Source organism: Armigeres subalbatus, chromosome 2 (assembly GCF_024139115.2).
Source record: "Armigeres subalbatus isolate Guangzhou_Male chromosome 2, GZ_Asu_2, whole genome shotgun sequence".
Lineage (NCBI taxonomy): Eukaryota > Metazoa > Arthropoda > Insecta > Diptera > Culicidae > Armigeres > Armigeres subalbatus.
In genome coordinates, this window is record NC_085140.1 from 70,580,469 (window position 1) to 70,596,887 (window position 16,419).

The window sequence follows — 16,419 nt, forward strand, 5'->3', positions numbered from 1 at the left end:
AAGGCTGTTTGGTGCGCGTTCCGTTGACATACTCTGATAAGGGCCAAAATCGATGCAGCTGCTATCGTCTCCAAGCGGATTATCGCTACGAACAGGGCGAGATTCAGGGTTCGAAGGTTTGTTCAATACATTGTACTTGCCTGTGCAAGCCAAATGGAAAGCCCCTTCACCAATTCCGAACACAGGTACGGAACGACTTAATTGACTCGTACAATTGTCAGGATGAGTAAAATAACAAATCTCGACTGTGTCGGACGGTTAATGCGCTTCCATAAGGCTGTTTGAGGTGCGTTCCGTTGTTGATAGACTTCCATTAATACAGTGAATGCATGTTGTTCCGCGGAATAAACGCTGTAAGCGGGATGGGATTCAGAGTTCGAAAGAGTACTCATTTTATGATATTTGCCTGAGCTAGCAAGGCAGGAAGCCCCCTCGCCAACTCCGTACACAGAAACGGAACGACTCGGTTAGGCAAGACTCGACTGTGACAGACGGCTCAGTGGCCCCCCTAATGCTATTTATTGTGCGTTCCGTTACCGATGAACGTTGTTGATGTACAGAGTTACTCATAAAAGCGCAGCTGATGTTGCTCGCGAGCTTCAGGGCTCGAGACTACTTGTGTCAGAATACTTGCCTGAACCAGAAAGTTGAAAAGCCCCTTCATCAGATCCGAACACAGGAACGAAACGGCTTTGCAGATATGGGTGGCGAAAATACTCGACTGTGTCGGGTGGCTGGGGGGCTCCCATCTTGCTATGTGACGAGCGTTCCGTTGCCAGAAACATTTCCGAAGCTCCTACTGCGACGGGGTTACCAATGTATCCAACGACGGGAGTCCGTTGTATGGTCGCGGGACTTTGGCTGGTCCCCAATTCAGATCGCAGATTGTCGAATTCGCGAAAGAAATCCCCTTCGGCCAAATTGATGGATCCAAAGCAGTGTGCTTCAGTTCTTTATTGATTCCAACTTTGAAAGTGATGAACGCAAATTGCTTGAAATCAGCATCTTTTCTAACTAGCTTTCGGACATCGACTTGATCTTCAATTTGTAGGCAGTTTTCAACCAGATCTGAAATGTCATCCTCGTTCACATGGGGTGCAATTCTTGATAAGCAGATCCAGATTTTTTCCGGCTGCCTCGCAACGGTTTCCACAGTCAAACTTCCATTTTCGACAGATCTCGTAACGCCAATCAAATTCGCATCAAGGCGAGATATCGGCGTGTTCATAGAAGCAGTATCACAGAGTCGCTTAGTGCTAGGTCACGGTCGGATACGAGTTAGTCCCGACGGATCAGTCTTCTTATTATTTTCCACAAGTGTCTTGGTTTCTAGAGCAGTTATCGCAAAACCATAGTAAATTTTGTTGATCGTTAATAAAATCCATATTTGGCCTCTTTAATCCAATGCATATCGAATGCACTCACTGGTTGCAAAAACTGCTACATTGTAGATATTCGATCGTCTTTCCCGACTTAGAGCACTGGTAGGCCCAAGGACGCAATGAAAACGGCTGCAGCTTTGGCACAGAAAATGATGCATTGGGGAGCAAGACTGACCTACTGCAACCAACCTGACCGATCGGAAACTCCGAGGCCTAAACTTTGGCCAGATACGAAAACATTGAGGTAGCGTATCTCGTGATCCTTAAAACGCATAACGGTGAGTTCGAGGATCGACCTTCTCAACTCCTTACGTTGTGGCCCTTTCGAAAACGGGCGGCAATAGATTTGTCTACCCTGACTGGAGGCATCAGCCAGCTTTTTGCTCCGTGCCAGTGGACACGTGCCACTGGGGGTAGACCGGTGCCGGCCACATTTCGTAAGATCCGGTCAGTCTCGTGGTAAAGAGGGCCATAGAGCAGACTACTGCCAATCGTCGCTTGACTTACACTTAACCTGCTGTGTCTGTTGTTGGCGCGATGTTTCTTGGCCAGGGTTTTCTTTGGGTTAATCAGGGACTTGCAAGCGACCTTCACCGCCCGGAAATGCGGTATGAAGGTGAGCCGCCGATCGATGTCTACACCGAAAACTCGAACTCTTTCCCGGTTCGAGGCCGAGTTTGATAGACGGCCATGTAAGTTGGTGGTGGACAGGAAACACTTACCAGCGTTCATTTCGAATCCGACGGAAGAGGCCCAGCGGTAAAAGGCACTTACTGTCGCCTGCGTTTCAATCCTTGTTTCTACAGGGATCCTTTCGACCACGACGTTCTTAACTTCCGGACTGGGACAACAAAGCTCCTATCATTCGTCAAGAAAGACGTCGTTGACGAGTTGTAGGAGGAGAGTTTTCGCAACCGGAGGTCCGGTCCGGATGAGTTCCCGTTGCACTTTGCAAGAGCGTGGGCCAACTCACCTGCTGAAAAAGTTAGTTCAACAGTCAGTTGGTAGTTGGAGGGGTCCGTCGGAATAATGATGTTGCTGAGGGTTGGACCACGAGTAGTTATAGTTCGTTGGAACTCGGTCGGTAATTTGGAGGTAGCCACCAGAGAGGAAAAGTATTCACCTAGCGTGTTAGCGACCTGTGAGGGATCAGAAATCGTTTGGTTGCCCAGGTAAAGGTGGATGGGTACCGTCCTTGATGTGCCACTAATCGCATTCACCCGCTTCCATAGTTCGGCAGCGGTTTGAGTCGGATTAATGCTGTCTATAGAATCCTCCCACTGACTGCTTAGATTTCGCCTCCTCAAAAACTGACTTACATTGCCCGTACGTTTCCAGAGCATGTGACCTGGTTGAGCCTCCTAAAAGCGCGCAAACCCTTACGCCTGGCTCCTCAGTCCACCACCTGAGTACTCGACGGCCAGGGCTTCCACTGGATTGCGGAACGGTTTGTTGGGCAATGGTGATGACTTTATTGGTGAATTCGGTGAGAGAAGTGGAAGGTTGTTCCGCGCAAACAATGAACATAGTGTGCTCGTACTCCTTTTGATCTGCTTAACGTATCTCCAACGGCGCCTTTTGACATCGACAGGAGGGGATGCCTTAGCATGTTGCGACAGGAGGGGATGCGTTGGCAGAGATTTGGTTGGCATAGTGGTTGCTGCCATACAAGTCCGTACCGGCTTTCCAGGAAATGCGCGGATGGAGTCGTCAATGGCGGTAGCGGAGTGCCCGTTGGAAATGGTGGGAGACCCGTCGTTGAGCGTGACGAGATCACCTTCTTCAAACGCTTCCAACAGGCTCGGCACTGGCCTCTTTCCACATAGGATGATGGGCGTTCATGCCCCCGATAAGCAGGAGGAGGAAGTAGCGTTTTGGATAATATTACATACCGGCGGGGAAGGCGCGGCATGGGACGGAGACGTTAGTTATCGTAATTGGAATTTTCCCGCGAAGCCGGACGCCAACGACCGACCGACGGGATATGTAGACGTTGGCTATCGCAATTGGAATTTTCCCGCGAAGCCGGACACCAACGACCGACCGACGGGATATCTTCCGGCACTCCGATGGCGACGGAATGGCTGAAACTACTCTCAACCTTGGTGAACAATTGGTAACTACCACCGAGAGTCCGATCCGTGGATCCGGCTTGTTGGAAGAAAATCCAATCTTTTAGTGGGTTGATCCTTTTGAGTTCGTTCAACTCGGACGTTCAACTCGGTTGGATCTGTCGAAAGACAACCCCAACCTTTAAGCGGATTTGAGCGTCTGAGTTGACCTTCACTTGGTTCTGTGGAAAACAAATCCATTCCTCAAGTGGGTTACTCTGTTTGAGTGGGCGTTGGATCCTGTTTGATCTGTTGAAAGAAAATCCCATCCTTGATCGGGGTTTAAAGAGAACCCGACCCTTGCGTCTTAGTGGACGTTGGACTCGGTTGGATCTGTTAAATGAAAATCCATGTCTTGCGCGGGTTGTTGCGCCTGTGCAGACGTTGGATTAGTTTGGATCTCTTTGAAGAAAATTCAACCCTTGCGTCTCTATGGATGTTGGATCCGGTTGAATTTGTTGAATGAAAATCTAACCCTTGCGCGGGTTGATGCGTCTCTGATGTCTTCTATATTCGAGTGGACTCTCAGTTCGGTTAGATCTGTTGAAAGAAAACCCAGCCCTTTAGCGGGTTGACCCTTACACATTTTGGGCCAAACTGGCATTTTTTTCTCATTCCCTCAAAATCAATTCCGTCCGTGCCTATAAAAGAATGCTTTTTATTTCTGCATTGCAAATCTAAAACTGATTGTCTGGCCCCCTTAAGGTGACTCGGGGAGGCACTACACACCGTGTTATTTTTCGTATCTTTTGTCTCTTTCTAGCATTGTCACCTCGTAATTTTGGAGCGGCGTATTTCGGTTTTCTGTTGTTTGATGTAACTGTAAATGTATCAGCATGTAGATTGCGAGTAAGCACGCGCCGGTGATGCTTTTTCAAAATCATATTTGTTGTAGAAAAATAGTTATGCATTCAATGATAAAAATTATGACGATTTGATGATTGTTCGTGCTTCCCGTGTCACCTTAATTTATTAACGTTTGGGAAGCTGCGACTAAGCGATCAATCAAATTTTTGTTTCTCACAATACGATTTCCAAAGGTTTCTAAATGGAACGCACCATCACCGCTAGGTGGAATTATCTGGGTTTTCAACAATAAAAATTAAAATTGTGAAACAAAAATATAAATAAACCAAGAAAATAAAATAACTTATCACACAATTATAGGTATGAGCCTAATTTTTTTGTTATTTTTTTGGTTTTGTCTGCTTTTTTGGCAGCTTGCTGTGAGTTCAAAAAATAATGTTGATTTTATTTTTCAAATTTTGGAAAAATAAAACAAAAGCAAATTAATCCGAAAGTTATGTCATTAGTCAGCAAATTTAGTCAAGATTAGGATACCTAACTCATGCTGTTTATTCATTTCTTGAAAATTGATTAAATTGATCAATGATACCCCGGTGATCAAAGTTCCCCCGGATTACAGTACTCATAAATAATATGTATGAGTATTACCAACTAGTCTCAATAGACATATAGCTCATTCGTTTAGGCAACGATTAAATTCGATTAACTTCGGAAAACTGGATTAGTCATACAGAGAAATATCATAACTCCATACCAAAAAGACCGTAATGTCCTTGAAATTTTAATATCGAAAATGTACATATTTCAATTACTGAACCAAACCTTGAGTGGCCCCCCAACCAGCTGGCATGGCCATCCAATTCAACACCAGCACCTACGTACCATGCAATTGCCACTCTCCAACACAAGAGCCGGGTTTATCACTCAAGACGTCAATTTGTGGCCCCGCCATTGACTGCTGACTGACAGGTTCCCATTTTCTTCTTTTCTTCCGGCTCTCGGATTTTCTTTCCAGCCAATCAGCTAGAATAGGAGCGCCCCAACCGCACGGAGTGTAGTGTGCACCGCTGTGCAGGACCTGCCGACGACTCATCTCCAGCTTGGACGGCCTTACAACCCGAGAAGGGAAGTAGCAAACAAAAAAAAAACACCCCGGTGAAAAGTGTGTCTGTGCAAATTTAATGAAATTTTCCGCGCCATCCACAAAAGCAAGAAGATAACGAAGGCAGGCGGCTGCGTCTTTATTAATAAAAGTGTTTGGTGGTGCCACCCATTCAGGGTCAGGGTATCAAGAGTGAGTGCGCGAAGCAATTCGACTTCAATTCGAAAGCGAGTGGGATTTTCGTGAAAAATTACGCAATTAGCGGTCCCACCGTCGCCGCCTCAGTAGCGCACGTGTTGTCATCCGATGCGTCCTAATCCCAGCCGAGAAAGTAAAGAATTTGGGAGTGCTTGTGCCGATTTGTGTATACGAAAATTCCCGCAACGTAAATAAGTCGGTTAGCCTCGCGCGACTTGAAGAGTGAAGCAAAAGAACAACCGCCAAGAAGAGATCGGTCCACGCCTGGTAGTTAGTGAAAATTAATTAATCGTTGGCGATTTCGCACCAGAGTTTAACGCCGCGTTTCTTGGCAGAGGCCGCCTTTGCGTTCGTAGAGGTGGAGAATGGCCACGATGACAGATCTGGATGAATTTAGTGAGATGATCTGCGATCCGTTTGAGTTTGAAAACCTGTTCGAGCAGTACCTGCGCGAGATGCAGGGATCGACCGAACCGGGCGGCAGTGGTCGTCTGCAGCAGCCACACCAGCAGTTTCAACATCAGCGGAAGCCATTTTCGGTGTTCATCGGCCGCATCAAGGAGTGGCCCGCCAACACAGACGCTGGCCGTCTGAACCGGCTGAAGCATTTGACCGAACTGCTGATCGCGACCGTCATCTCCAAGCGTATCGGCGAGTCTAGTGTTAGTGTGAACAAATTTTGTAGCAATAGTTCCGTAGACCCGCTGTGTTGTCCAATTTGTGAGGACATACTTCGGTTTCCGGTGACGGCGAACTGCGGGCATACCTTTTGCCGGCAGTGTTGCTTCGGCCACAGCCAGTGCACCGTGTGCAGTCAGAAGTTTCCGACGATCTCATCGGGCGTCGGTGGTTTGCTGCCGCAAGCCACGGTAACGTCCGGTTCATCGGCGACGGCCGGTACCACGTTGACGTTGCTACCGAGCCCGCTTTCGACGGCCACTGCCTCGTTGTCGATGGTTAGTGCGGCTTCTTCGCTGGCTATGGCCACAGTAGCGCCCAACCATGACAAGCAAGGACCGGACATACCGGTGGTGGGGGCGGCTGCTGTTGGGGGACGGGGTGGTGACAGTGACAGCGCGGGAGTGATAGGGTTCGAGCAGGATATTTTGGTGCGACGGCTAGTCGAAAGGTGGTGGGGGGCGGAGCTGAAAGCGGCCGAGATCAACGAGGAAGCCCAGCGGCATCTGGAGTACGATGCCTTGGACGAGGCGCTGCGTTGCTGCAACCAGAGTCTTGAATACGGTAAGTGAAACATTTGATTAGAAGTTTGGTAATGTTTTAGACATTTCAAATAGAATACAACTGGAAATTTAACACTTAAACACAATGGTTGACAGTATCAGTCATAGAAATCTTCTATTTCTGCAGTAACTGGTTCTGATTCTGGAGGAACAATTATTTTGATAAGGAACGAAACATTTACGTATAACAGTTGAATTACTATTTGTTGAAGTCTAGACGAATATTAGAGTCGCTTTTAGTAGAAATCCTAAAATTATTTTGCGTAATTCTTACCAATGCCCAAATGAATTCATGTACCTACAACCTCACATGGAACTTCCTCCATGTGGACTTCCAACTTTCAGAAGTCCTGACGACTTCGAAAATACTGGAAGACCGCTGGAAGAAGTCTAGACGACTTCTGGAAGAAATCTAGACGACTTCTGGAAGAAGTCTAGACGACTTCTGGAAGAAGTCTAGACGACTTCTGGAAGAAGTCTAGACGACTTCTGGAAGAAGTCTAGACGACTTCTGGAAGAAGTCTAGACGACTTCTGGAAGAAGTCTAGACGACTTCTGGAAGAAGTCTAGACGACTTCTGGGAGAAGTCTAGACGACTTCTGGGAGAAGTCTAGACGACTTCTGGGAGAAGTCTAGACGACTTCTGGGAGAAGTCTAGACGACTTCTAGACGACTTCTGGGAGAAGTCTAGACGACTTCTGGGTGAATTCTAGACCACTTCTTGGTTAAGTCTTGACGACTTCTGGAAGAAGTCTAGACGACTTCTGGAAGAAGTCTAGACGACTTCTGGAAGAAGTCTAGACGAGTTCTGGGAGAAGTTTAGACGACTCTGGGAGAAGTCTAGACGACTTCTGGGAGAAGTCTAGACGACTTCTGGGAGAAGTCTAGACGACTTCTGGGAGAAGTCTAGACGACTTCTGGGAGAAGTCTAGACGACTTCTGGGAGAAGTCTAGGCGACTTCTGGAAAAAGTTTAAACGACTTTTGGAAAAAATCTGGACGACAACATGAAAAGTGTGGATTTTTTTTGAGGAACTGGTCATTTGGTATTTTGCGACCGTCTTCTGAAAGATGTTGGGATGACTTTTGTTAGGAAAATATTTTACTTTCTTTAGCAGAGTGCTAATAAATTGTGAGAATTGGCTGCTAGAAGTTTCAGAGAAATAATTAATTCTTCCTCGTGGCTCCTGATAGATGTTTAGGTGTTACTAATTCTTCTAAATCATTCCAATTTAGTTTGTTTGATTCGCTAAATCCAAATGATAGCTTAGAATCCAAATACTATTTTGTCCACAAAATCAATGTTGAAAGCACACCCACAAAATCAGCACGTTTGCGCCAACCTACTTATGGAATCAAGTTTCGCAACATTGGAGCTAAGCAACACTGCTCGTTCGAAACCGACCAATTTCGCGCAATCGAGTTACATTTGCCGACTATTCATTACACAAGACCGAACCGAGCTGCACAGCCTCCACATCATCGTGGTTGACCTATCGCTCCGTCTCTATCTCATGTTGCACAATTATAATTCGCTGCACTGATGCTGAGCGGTGGCCCTCCTGCTCCCCTGCGCGCTGTTACGATCCAATTGCAGTAGGGCGACACACCATGCAGACCAGTGACGCCTTGACGTGGTGGGCGCGTGGGTGGTAAAAAGAGCAAAAGAAAACGACCGAGAAGGGAGGGGTGGTTCAACACTTTACAGAAACCTGCACTGAAACTGGGTATGGCCATCCGAGCCGATCGTTTGTCGTGTGTTCCATTACCTACCTTTGGCGGCGGTGGTGGTCGGGTATGACTCAATTCGATGAGGCAGCTGCAAGAAAATCGTGAAATAAAGTAGAAATAAAGGTCAACTCAATTCCGCGTACAAAAGAATATTTTTCATTTTGAACAATTCAACCGCGGGTCGGTTGAAATTGGAAAAATATGTTTTATAAATATAGATTTCTAGTAAACTTCAAAGAAAATTGCTTTTATTTTGGAACGCATAATAACCCACTAAATGTGGTCGTGGCGCGGCGGGACGGTATGGTTCCATTTAGCTTAGGTTTGAGCTATGGTCCGTCGTTGACTGTCAGTAGGTACCTATGTAGCAGGAATGGTGTAACAGCAGAATGGCAATTATGTAGGGAGCTTTTTTATTCTTTCTTTTACGGCGAAAATTTCGCCATAACTGAATTGAGAGTGCGGGTGAAAGATGTCTGGTCTCGAGAGTAGAGTGCTCAGAATAAAGTGCTTTCCACCTGGTTGCAATTGTTTTCTTTCCGACAGTTAAGGGATTAAAGAAGGTCAGAGGTGCTTTTTTCGAATTTCTTGCGTAAAAAACTGAACAGTCTTACTGCAGCACAAGAAGAAGTTAACAATCGTTAAGCAACGGTGACACTGAGAATCAATCTCTCGTTTCGTGCAAACTAAATTGAGTTTACTACCTGTCGGTATCAGTTTTATTTCCATTTCCCTCTGCACAAAAAGTACCTACAAAATGCAATTGGTTCCAGTTACTGCGTCCGGGAAAGTCGTTTGACTTCACAGGATAGTCGTAAAGTTCACGTGATTTCTTTGATCCGACGGTCGTACTGTCGTAAACTTCAAGAACATGAATCAAGGGCACAGCTCTGTCGTATTTCCCAGTTCAGTTTGCAAGCTTCAATTTCGTTATCTTCTTATGCCCTCCGCCCGCTACTGATTGATACTTCCAGTGCGGAATGGAATGCTGTTTGTCAACCTTTTGCTGGTTCTGCACTATCAAGAAGCGACAGTGAAAGATTGTCTCCGTTTGGAGTGATGTTCACTCAAGCGAGATCATGTTATTTTATTTAATGGCACCATGACAATTTCACACGAGCTTCATGCCGTCTTCATGCCATGTAAGTGCTGGAATGTTCCTATTCGAGAAGAAAGTAAATCTTCGTACATCTTCACGCATGGATTTCAGAAACGAATTAATTTTTTGTTTGGTGAATTACACTTTGATGAGTGCATTCTTTAGATAATAGCTCGTCTGCTGAAATTCCTCCAACATACATTTTAAAAACGGTTATATGAGTTCTGTAACATAACTTTACAATCAACCTTCATATAGAATAACCAACCAAATAAAGTGATCGTTTAGTAGTGTGGAAAAAAAACACTTACTAGGGGAACGGTTCGCCACTTCATCTCATAGCTCCTATTTTAATCCCATCAAAAATGAAGCAATTGAAAGGAATTTGTTTTTTTTAAATTATTTTTGTGATTTTTTTTCAGCAGTGAGCACGCATGTTGACAAAAAGAAGCGACGAATTTGCTGCCGTATTTCTTTGTTTAGCGATGAGATGGATATATGTACAGTGAGATGGAGATCGGAACATTTCCCCTATATTTCCTTTTTTCTTGATGTTTGATCTATTTGGACGTTTTTTAAACCTTCTTGTAAAGATCTCTGAAAAAACAATAAAATATTCAAAAAATATTGAGCTGGTATCTGGGGAGGGGAGCGGTTCAGAAAAAGCGCACCAAATGAGCTTATACTGGGATAACTTTTAAGGCAGATATTTTTTTTTAATCTTTTTTAAGTGATTTTCACTTTAAGGCAAATAGATTTTATCAGTTTCTCGGTCTTTTTAAATAGTACCTGATAAACTAACTTGGAGTCACCACGAGTACGTTGGCTTTTACCCCTCCCTTATTAACTGTATAATAAAATGATATTGATTGTACATACACTCCCGGCCAAAAGTTTGGGTTCAACCTCGAAAGACATAGGCAACAGTTTTTGGCCGTATCTTCGCCATCTTACATCCGATTTAGGGTATTGTTAGCTAAATACAAAGAATATGTAGGTATTTTAAACTCACAATTTTCATTTTTTTATTTGCTAAAATATTACATGAAGATACACATTTTTCTTAAATTTATGTGGTAAAAATATGTTCATTTTTCTAAAAATTTGGCCCACAAAATTTCGAAATAAAAAGTGGAACGGAACCCAATTTTAATCATCTTTGAGATGCATTGATGAAATTTCGACGAAAAAATCTTGTTTTATTTTTAAAAATCAAAATGTTTACTCAAGTGCATGATATGCATCTGCCAAAAGTTTGTAATATTTAGCGCAAAAAAAAATAAAATTGTTACTTTGAATTACCTATACGATGCAAGATCTACTCATATTCTTTGTATTGAGCTAACAATTCGAATTAACTAACGAATTCGGATGTAAGATGGCGAAAATACAGCCAAAAACTTTTGCCTATATTTTTTAAGGGTGAACCCAACCTTTTGGCCGGGAGTGTATCACAAAGAGCCATGGCTCCGTAAAGTGTTATGCACGCCTGAGCCTACCAAATAAATGAACGTGAAAAAAATAGCACCTGATATTTCTTCGATTTTTCGAGGATTAGTAGCGTGGAAGCTTATTCCAGTTGAAAAAAAAAAACACTTACTTTTTTTTGTTTTTTCTTAATGTTTGTTCTATTTGAACGTTTGCTTTTAAACCTTCTTGTCAAGATCTCTGAAAAACAAAAAAGAAACCTCTTAAACGACATCTGAAGAAATAAATACGCCTTGAGGACGCAAGCAGAGTATCTCTACTACCAGTTCATGTGTGTTCTATAATAAATCTAAATGAGCTCTACATAAAGTGACAAACTAGATTGAATTAGCGGCTTAATGATCTATGAAAACATTTCAAATGACTCTAGGAAACACTTTTAAACGGGTAAAAAAAAATTCAAAATTATGAGTTGCTGCATCACCCCAGTCAGTTCAAAGTGTGGTACTTTGCTGATTTGCCGATTATTTCCAAATGACTGACACCTGCTAGGAAAAGTTAATATAACTTCGGTTTGAAGTTTATTCTATGTCCTTTTTTTTTGTTTTCGTCTAGACATGAACATAAAAGAGTTTAATTGATTTTTTTAATCGACCTTCTAAACAAACTTCTGATATCTTCTGAAAACAGTCAGCTAACAAAAATGCAAACTAAGAATTAAGAAATACGGAAAACTTTGAAGAAATTAAAACAATTCTTGAGTTTTAAACAAACCCAGACGTGTTTTGTTGCTAGACTGACGGATCTAAACCTTTTTCTTGAGAGATACACCTTCGAACTTTTACATTAATTGAGGTATACCCTATTTTTTCGCTAGAAATGCAAATAAGCATAACACAAAAATCTAACGGGATGTTTCCAGTTTAAATTAAGTTTATACATACTTTTTCTAGCATCTTGGAAAGACGTCTCTAAGCTTCTTGAAATTAGGCTTTCCATTCACTTGAAAGTAGGCTTCTGCGACATTTGAAAGAATGCTTACGAGTCTCTTGAAAGGAGGTCTTTTGAAAAAAAAAGGTATAAAAGACTCTTAGAAGGAGGCTTCTGAGCATTTTGCAATGATGCCCCTGAGCTTCTTGAAAAAGACTTGACCTCTTGAAAGATGCCTCTCGGAAGGAGGCTTCCGAGCCTCTTGAAAGGAGGCTTCCGAGCCTCTTGAAAGGAGGCTTTCGAGCCTCTTAATAGGAAGCTTCGAGCCTCTTGAAAGGAGGCTTCCGAGCCTCTTGAAGGAAGGCTTTTGAGCCTGTTTAAAGGAGGCTTTTGAGCCTCTTGAAAGGAGGCTTCCGAGCCTCTCGAAAGGAGGCTTTCGAGCCTCTTGAAAGGAGGCTTCCGAGCCTCTTGAAAGGAGGCTTCCGAGCCTCTTGAAAGGAGGCTTCCGAGCCTCTTGAAAGGAGGCTTCCGAGCCTCTTGAAAGGAGGCTTCCGAGCCTCTTGAAAGGAGGCTTCCGAGCCTCTTGAAAGGAGGCTTCCGAGCCTCTTGAAAGGAGGCTTCCGAGCCACTACTTTAAATGAACGCAACCTCCAAAGTCACAAAAGTTGAATTTGTAACAGTTGCCATGTTTATGTTATATGTACAGATTCAACTGACATTTCGTGGTCTTAATGTTGCGAGCCGTGCGGTAAGACGCGCGGCTACAAAGCAAGATCATGCTGAGGGTGGCTGGGTTCGATTCCCGGTGCCGGTCTAGGCAATTTTCGGATTGGAAATTGTCTCGACTTCCCTGGGCATAAAAGTATCATCACAAAGTATCATCGTGTTAGCCTCATGATATACGAATGCTGAAATGGTAACCTGGCTTAGAAACCTCGTAGTTAATAACTGTGGAAGTGCTTATGAACACTAAGTTGCAAGGCGGCTCTGTCCCAGTGTGGGGATGTAATGCCAATAAGAATAAGAAGATAACACATGATGAAAAATATGTATGAAAAATGGACCTAAAATCTAACGGGATGTATGGCACCCCAAAAAGCTTTCCAGTTTAAATTAAGTTTATACATACTTCGAGAACTTTTGGAAATTTTCTAGCATCTTAAAAGGAGGCCTCCAAGCCCCCTCAAATTAGGCTTTCCAGTTACTTGAAGGTAGGCATCCGCAGCATTTGAAAGAATGTTTACGGCATTTGTTATTTGACGTGTCTGAGATAGTATTGAGCACATTTTCGACAGAAAAAAAGCACTAATAAATACGTTCATGCGCGGTGTTATGGTTCAATTGAGCTTTCCTGACCAAAAAATTGTCTCAATAGACAATAGTCTCAGTCGATTCTTTGACTAATTTATGGGCAACTTTTCCAATGAACCCACATTTTTTTAAGCCTTTAACTATTTTAAAATTCGAAAACAAAAACCGGAAAAATGCTGCACGTGTGAATCGGTCTGAAGAATTGGTCTGATGTTGGTTCAAAACAATTTTTCTTTTTATTTTTTTTTTTATTTTAAATCGATTGAGCAATAAAAATGTTTGACGGACAAGGTAATTTTTTTTCCATATAAAAGTAGCCAAGTGACGATCCTTCATCCAACGATTACAGGATGTAGGTGTGGCCGATCAACAATCTGAGGTCAGTTTGGGAAATTTTGTATGTGAATTTGGCTGAGAAATTCCTTAGATATGGCTAAGTCAAATCCGGGTCAATATTGTCGGGGTCGGGGTTCAGGAAAATAGAACAAATTGGGTTTCATTTAGAAGTAGCATTTTGCTTGCTTTTTTGTAGATTTATTACTGAGCAGACCCTGATTCCTTGATGAGATTTTCTTGATGATGCTCCGGTGAATGTTGCTTGCGCGAAGCGAGTTTCTCCGTAAGATTGGCATATTTACCAGTTTGATTCATATTCCGAACATTTGAGCACATTTTCACTTCGGAGGTCTTTATGGCACATGAATTAAAATATTTCAACATAGAACTTTCATATAAGCGCTTTATAATCATATTTTATTGATTGTAACTATCAATACTTATTATTCTGCCAAAGTTTGTCTCAAATGCCGAGCACAGTCTAAAATTCCAAAAAGCACAAAAATTCAAAATCTCAACATTATCTTACTGTTGGACAATTAAAATGTCCTTAAACTGTACGCCTGCCGAGAAAATTCGTTTTTTATTCAATAATAAAGTCATATTCAAGATGATCTTCATGTTACGAGTGTTCGGATTATGAGTCTGTTCGATTTAAGTTCAAACGGTACCATGTTTTCCGAATTCTCCGTTGACAATCAGAGATTTTTCATGTGCAAGAGAGTGTGGCCCAGATTCAGATTCTTCGTTATTTGCTACGACATGTTGTGGCCCCCACGGAATACAGCGGAACGCGGCGGAAACGGTAGATTTGACAGTTAGCCCATATATGTTCTGTCATTTTTTTTTGCTTCCGTTGTTATAGTGCACAATAAACGTCAGCCATAAAAACATAAGAACGAAATTACAGAATCGATCGACATACAATCAAAATCATTTGAAAAAAAAAGCTTGAAATATTTTCCGTCAACTGAGCCGAAAACATGCTTTGGTGAAGTTTCGTGTCAAGTCTGCTACTGCAAAGAGACTCGAGGTCAGCAACGGCGATAAAACCTGTAGAACGAAATGTCCCATAATTTCGTTTGAAAAATATCACACAAATAAAATATGCTACGGCTCGCTATAACAACTCGAAATTTCTGTGCGGCCCTTGATAGTAAGCATGCTGAGGACCACTAATCTAGTCGATGGATTCTGCTAACTGAACGCATCTTTCATAAGAACTGCTAGGTATTTAGTTTTATTTGACGCAAATGCGCGCAAAGAATTATCCAATCATTTTATTTGCTCAAGGCGAAAACATGGACATCAGCCTTAGTACAGGTAGCTGAAAATATGAAAAAAGACAGAACAGACCGATGTTAACTGATTTGGGAATCAGTGGAGGTAGTAAGTCAATTGATAGAGTCGATTTGAGAATCGACTGATGTTGGCTGATTTGGGAGTCGGTGGTGGTGTGAGTAAAGTGATTAAAAGTTGATGTCGGAATCGAGTGTTTGCTGATTTGGGAATCAGTAGAAGCGGTGAGTCACTTAAATGAAAGTCGATTTGGGAATCAACTGATGATTGCTGATTTGGGAAAATCGATTGCTGAAAATCGATGTTCCACAACGATAGAGTAGTTTGTTGCTATGAAAAGCGACATCATAACGATTATTTTAATTGCGAAACGTTTAAGATTTACAAAGCAGGTTCAGTGGTTTAGTAATTTGGATTTATAAACATGGGGTGAATTCTGGAATTGAACCAAAAAATGATGCTAAAAATGCATTATAAAATGAAGGGAGAGAAGAGATAGTGCTCGTATAGTGTACGTTTTGAAATTGCACTCTATGGACAGATGGGCTACTGAAAATGCGAATAGAAAATAGGTTGATATTATTGAAATCGCTGTAGAACCCAAAACTGTCAAAATTGTTTTGTGTTTAAAAATTGTTTTAAATGAAGAGTGGGATGTAGGGTTCTATGATTGTTCGCTGATGCGCATGACGTCATAACACAATAACATGCACGAATACAAACGAACGGATAGACTTGGGGGACCTGGGGAGAAGAGTGATGGATCTTGGAGAGGGAGGAGAGATACAGGTAAAGAGAAAAGGAGTGGTGTCCGAAGTAAGGAAAATAAACAAGGATCCGGATTCTTGCGGAAGACTGATGACGAGCCGGGAACGGGTTAGTGTCTTGCGGTCAAGAATACTACACCAAGTCTGAAACAAGTCTTTCAGGGTGGTAGCTTATTCGAAATAATGACGCTCGGAATAACGGTTGCTCTTCTGATATACGCAACGTTCATTACTCGAGCGCATTACAACCGAATTACTTGTTTTTTAGTACATGGTTAGTTTCTGTCGATATCTAGTGATGTACAAAAAATCAAGCCATTTGGTTGGAACGCGGTCGGGTTATTAAAGTTGCGGACGGTAATAGGGGATGCTGCCCAAATGGTCCCGCTCCCAATTTTAATGTTTTGTCGCCTGATGTTCTTTTTGTTTGGAAGGCGACAAATGTATTTCGATGTTTTGTGGATACATTAATAATGTCCTAATTGTCTAGACATTATTTAATTGTGCGTAAATCATTGAAGGTTTTGTAAATTGGGAAAATTTCAAATGATTGTCCAGTAAATTCCAAATGACAATTTGCAAAAATTCAGATGGCTTCAAAATAAAATCAGATTTCAAATCTTTTCTGGAAAAAGTCCGAATAACTTCTGGAATTATTCAGATGACCGAATCCGGAAA

The 16,419-nt window shown here is 42.5% G+C and overlaps 1 protein-coding gene across 4 annotated transcripts in view; it reads left to right on the forward strand.

Annotated features, from left to right (window-relative positions):
* LOC134208960 (LON peptidase N-terminal domain and RING finger protein 1) overlaps positions 1-16,419 on the forward strand; it is a 240,212-nt gene that overhangs the window by 21,521 nt on the left and 202,272 nt on the right. For all 4 annotated transcript variants that reach the window (XM_062684931.1, XM_062684933.1, XM_062684930.1 and 1 more), the window contains exon 2: positions 5,316-6,842. In XM_062684931.1, the coding sequence (XP_062540915.1) occupies positions 5,966-6,842 (877 nt within the window). In that variant the 5' untranslated portion in view covers positions 5,316-5,965. The remainder of the gene's footprint in view (positions 1-5,315; positions 6,843-16,419) is intronic.